Source organism: Morone saxatilis, unplaced genomic scaffold, assembly GCF_004916995.1.
Source record: "Morone saxatilis isolate NCDOM2014 unplaced genomic scaffold, NCSU_SB_2.0 Contig14, whole genome shotgun sequence".
NCBI classification, from domain to species: domain Eukaryota; kingdom Metazoa; phylum Chordata; class Actinopteri; family Moronidae; genus Morone; species Morone saxatilis.
The window spans coordinates 12402679-12407780 of record NW_023339696.1 but is presented as its reverse complement, the minus strand read 5'-3'; the positions used below and the strand labels follow the sequence as shown (position 1 = coordinate 12407780).

Sequence of the window (5102 nt, the reverse complement as noted above, 5' to 3'; positions counted from 1 at the left end):
ATATATATATATATATATCAACATCTTGAAGTAAATTTAGAAAGCTTACACTTTGGAACCAAGACCAAAGCAAAGTAGGGCACATCAATACATTCAATAAACCACAATAGCCCACTCTGACTTTAACTCAGGCTGTAGATTTTTTTTTTTTTTCACAAACCACACCTGTTTGCCATGTAGGCTACTGAACTGCAGAGTTGAAGTGCTAATCTACTAGGTGTGACCATCAGTGTGTGTGACCACATGTGTTCATGCAAAAGGAAATGAATACATGTTTGGCCCTTCAACACAAAATACATGTGAAAAAGAGACGCTGCCTAGGAATGGGAAAATGATTAATTCAATAGATTTAATATGATAACCACTTTTTTAACCAAGACTGAGCTCTAAGTTGAAATAAAAACCACTCATTGGTCGACATGTGTTATTTATTTATAACATAATATATATCTATGAAAGCTGCTAGAAGCCTGTAAAATGAATACAGCCGTTTTTAAAAAAGCTTATACAATATTTAGTTGCTCTCTTATTGAACTCCTCGGGAAGTCCATTTCTCTCCTGTGTGAGGATCTTCATTATGTCAACTGTTTTATATTTCATAACCATGCCTAGATCACATCGTGACTGTCTGGGAAGAGGAACTCAACGACCTTGCACACTCCCGCGAAATTGCTGTAAATGCCCTACAGTTGATTATCTGTAGCTCATAATAACGCATGGGGATAAGAGAAAAGTAGGATCGTCACCGAACGTATAAACAAAAGTAGGAAAAAGGTAAATAATGTGTCCAGCATCTGTCAGTGACTCCCCTCCAGCCTACCTGCAGCTCCGCAGTCGGCACAGTTTCCATTCCCAGGTTTCCCCAGAAGCTGTTTCACACGCTGTCTGTTCTTTTCTTGATCCGAAGCCATAATGCAAATGATTCAGCTCAGATGCCTCCTCAGCGGCTGAAAGCCTCAAACTCTCATGCATCGAAAGTAAGATTGCCGCCTGGACGCGCTGGGCTGAAATTGTAAGAGCGCTTCTCTATAATCTAAAGCGATGGCTGTAGTTGTAGGAGGAGGGTGGCTGAATGGCGGAGCATGGTCAGTCTTGTGTACATGCTCTAAAAGAAACTACATATAGATACAACAATAAATGCATTGAAGTCTTGTCTCTGTGTCTCTCTGTAGAGTGAGACACCCAGCGGTCGTTAAGGTGGTAGGAAATATACACCCACATTTACTCTCTGATTGCCTCCTTCACTAGTTTACAGCCAGGAAATATTTAACAGAAATTTCACTCAGGTGTTGGTTTGCTTTTCTTCGCCTTCGATCTGAACATAAGCGGGTTTGTATTTGCAGGAGAAGAGTTGTTTTTGATGAGGACATTAATATGATGCTGGAGGTTGTAGTCAGTATTGAACTACGCCTAAAATCTGCCCCAGCAGTAAGACATTTGACAAGCTGTCACCAAACTCACTACCTTTTATAACATTGTGGTAAATATCCTTAATTAAAATACCTTGTTCTTTTATTCTGACACATGGTGTTTTCACTTGTGGGTGATTGGGCCTGTGTTTGAAGGTGGGCGGAACTACGTTGTATGTACCAATCAGGTTTTAGGAGCCAAAATTATTGAAACCACCTGTGTGGGTTCACTCTGGATATGCAGAGCCTTTTTAAAAACATGGTATTGTTTACCACTGACATTTTTTACATGACATAACAGGAAAACCACTGTGGTGTTTAATAATATCAATATGTGCTGTGATATATTAAGCTTTACTTATTTCAATAGAGGACATAATATAAAATGCGCTTATTGAAAAGGCTTGTGTGCACCCTCTGTAGTGTTTCCACAGCATAAATGCAGCTACAGTAGTTTTAACTTTCTGCTGACCCTTCTAAACTTAGGATATATCGAAAGGGTGCTAAATCTTCCTTTTGTATTGCCTGTCACAAGTCAAAAAACATGTTTATAGAAGTTAAAGCTCTTAAAAACAGGATGAGAGCAAATGCTGTGTATCTTTTTGGTTGATATTCAAGCAAGTGTGGCAGACACATTAAACATTAACACGTTCTCCAGAAGATTAAATAACGGTAACGTTGAGCAAACATAGCTGACAGGTACAGAGCCAAGGAGGTTAACAGCGAAGGCCTTTCAGAATCTTGGCCAGACTGTTACAAATTGAACTCACAAACTGTATGTTTCAGCATTTTTATTTTTCAAAATGTCTAAAAATTCTGTACGTGGTAAAAAGAAGTCACACTTCAAAAGAAATATTTGTAGCTCAGTGGAGCCCAAACTTGGCTTGAAACACAAAATAAACACAGAACTGGTTTATCAGGATCAATTTAAAACAAAATATGAAAGGAAACTCACATTTGCACAAATAAAAATAAAAAAAAACACTTCAGCTTTCTACATGCAGGCAGATGTTTGTGTTGGCTACAATGTAGATGTTTTTATTTCTGGTGAGTCCAGAGCAGGAGCTCCAGCTGATCAGAGAAGTGTCAAGAGAATCAAAGAGATCGCTTGGTATCAGTACGCAGGAAACCCGTCTATCTGGAGGAGTTAGAGCTGGAACGAGAGCGGTGACGCCTGCGACCAGGAGATCTGGAGCGAGAACGGCGGCGTGCTGGGGACCGCCTCCTGGGGGAGCGGGACCTGCGAGGGCACAAACTTTTATTAAATAAAGCTCTTGTGGTGGGAAAGCACGAAGAGTGCGCAGACTAAATGGTCTGAACTGAAGAACATAAACATACAACAAAGAAAAAGGTAATTTAAACATGGACATTGTTACTGCAAAATATTTAATGTACCTTCTCCTCATGCGTGGTGGACTCCGGCGCCACATAGGCGGTGGTGGGGGCATTCTGCGAGGGGGAGATGGTCTACGAGGTGGAGGACGGACTCGCTGAGCTAGCACGGCAGACGCAGTGATTTCCTGTCCGTCAATCTGACCTATCAACGATAAAGTCATCACATTTATTCAACACGTGTGCCCGAGTTAATGCTTCGAGACAAGGTCACTGAAACAAACACTCTGGCCTACCTCCGTCCATGTATTTGAGGGCCTTCTGGGCCTCCTCAGGAGTCTCAAATTCCACGTAAGCATAACCCCTGGACAAGTGTAGGTGGAGCCTGTCCATTGGCATTTCGACCATTTTGATTTTTCCATAAGTGGAAAAGATCTCCTGGATGTGGTCCTGTGCAAAAAAAGATGGAGATAAATCCTCAGAACCATGTTAACAGAAAGCTATGATTATCTGTGGAGCAGTATCTGTTCATAATACATAAAATAGACAGCTGGCAACAAGAATAAGGAAATGAAAAGGCAGTTTACTGGACCATAGTCATGAATTAACATAATCACACCACATTAAAATTCTTTTTTTATTCTTTATCACTTCCATTTTGGTCCAGGCGATTATGAACCAGGTTGTTCTTATCTACCCAACACGACGTTTCTGAGGCAGTGCTATAATCTCAAATCCTGGTAAATCATATTTGTGTGTTCTGCCAATAAAAAGCTTAATATCTCAGCTGACCTTAGTGACATTCCTGGTCAGCCGGCCTAAATGAACTTTAGTTGGTTTGGGGCTCGGACTTCTTTTCCTTCGCTCCTTATCATCTCCCCTCTTCTGTGTTTTGGACCTGCAGAGACGCAAAAAAAAAACAGCGATTAACCTCACCGTGACTCAAACGAGTGAAAATAAAAGACATCACGTGTATGGATATTCTAAAAGTGACTTACGCTGAGCGCGAGCGGCGGCGGTTGTCGTGACGCCTACGGCTGGGGCTCGGGGAGCCTGAAGAGCTGGAAGAGGAGGAGGAACGAGAGCTTGAAGAACCAGAGCGGCTGGAACCGGATGAGCTGGATCCACTTGAGGAACCTGAGCTGGAACCAGAGCTGCTGCTTGAAGTAGAGCTAGATCTGGACCTGGTCATGGTCAAAACAAAGAAAAACGTGTTAGAAAAGGAAAATATACATATTTATGATTTTTTTTCACTAACAAACACAAATAATAACAGAGGTAACATAGTAAACAAACCTGCTGCTGCTGCTGCCAGTAGAGGCACTGCGGCGTTTCCTTGCTTTGTCCCGTCCTCTCTCCTTGTCTCCATCCTTGGTAGCGGTCTTTTCTTTGCCTCTGTCTTTCGTTTTTTCCTCCTCCTTACGCTTCGTGGGTGATGGTGCCCTAAAGTCAGACACAAGCTGCTGTTACTTTGATTCATACATGCTGTGAATGCTGTAGGGGTGCAACGATGAACAATTACTTTCATTACCAATTAATCCGTCAATAACTTTTCTGACTGATCGCTTAGAGTAGTAGAAGATTCCCCAGAGCCCAAGATTTATGTCAAATAACTATTTTGTCTTATCAAAAGTGAAAAACACAAAGATATCTAAACTACTATGATACAAAACAGGAGTCTTTATGAGAAAAGCAAGATTTTTGCACAGCCAGAATCAACAATACATACGATTTTAGGCTGATAAATGACTAAAACGATTACCCAATTGATAAAAATCATGAAAACTGCTAACCAATGGCCTCCAATCGTCTGTCGACTAATCAAACACTGTTTAAAAGCTTAAGTTAACTATTGTATCTGCACATGAACACGATGCAGCAATGTGCTTGTGACAATAAACACCATTAAGGATTTACAAGTGACCAAATAAAGTTACTAAGAGCGTAAACCTCTTGCTGAGCGTAAACACAGACCTTAACGCAATCATTAGTTACACGATTTACCTTATTATTTATCTCTTTTTTTAAATCGGCGACTTTAATGTTATTGTATTGGGAGTGCGTGTATAATTTAAAACGCCAGAAAAGGTAATATTAAATCAGACTGTTGCCGCTGAAACATCGCACACTAGTAAATTAAACCAACAACAAGGCTTCGTACAAAAACCCGCCGCCATTGATTTCCATTCAACTGGCTGCTTAAAAACAAGCAGGACGTAGCAACTGTTCAGCCATTAATACTCTACTCATGAGGCGCACAAACGGCTATAAAACGCGGTACAATTTTTTTTTTCGTGTGTGATAAAATGCATACAGGAATCGAAACAATCTGCAAGCAAAGAAGAGCGAACAAAAAAAAAA

The 5102-nt window shown here is 40.8% G+C and overlaps 2 protein-coding genes across 2 annotated transcripts in view; both read right to left on the bottom strand.

Annotated features, from left to right (window-relative positions):
* Positions 1–1158, bottom strand: part of LOC118322836 (arf-GAP with dual PH domain-containing protein 1-like) — a 14883-nt gene extending 13725 nt beyond the window's left edge. Inside the window, exon 1 of the mRNA XM_035654666.1 lies at positions 821–1158. Coding sequence (XP_035510559.1) covers positions 821–911 — 91 coding nt within the window. The 5' untranslated portion in view covers positions 912–1158. The remainder of the gene's footprint in view (positions 1–820) is intronic.
* A 1027-nt stretch (positions 1159–2185) lies between these two features.
* Positions 2186–4184, bottom strand: LOC118322838 (RNA-binding protein with serine-rich domain 1-like; the record flags this gene model as incomplete). The annotated part of the gene is given in 6 exon segments (XM_035654667.1): positions 2186–2649; positions 2805–2946; positions 3038–3191; positions 3534–3639; positions 3740–3925; positions 4038–4184. Coding segments are annotated over 6 exon segments (841 nt in total), but the record flags the coding sequence as incomplete, so codon positions are not given.
* Between the last annotated feature and the right edge of the window lie 918 nt (positions 4185–5102).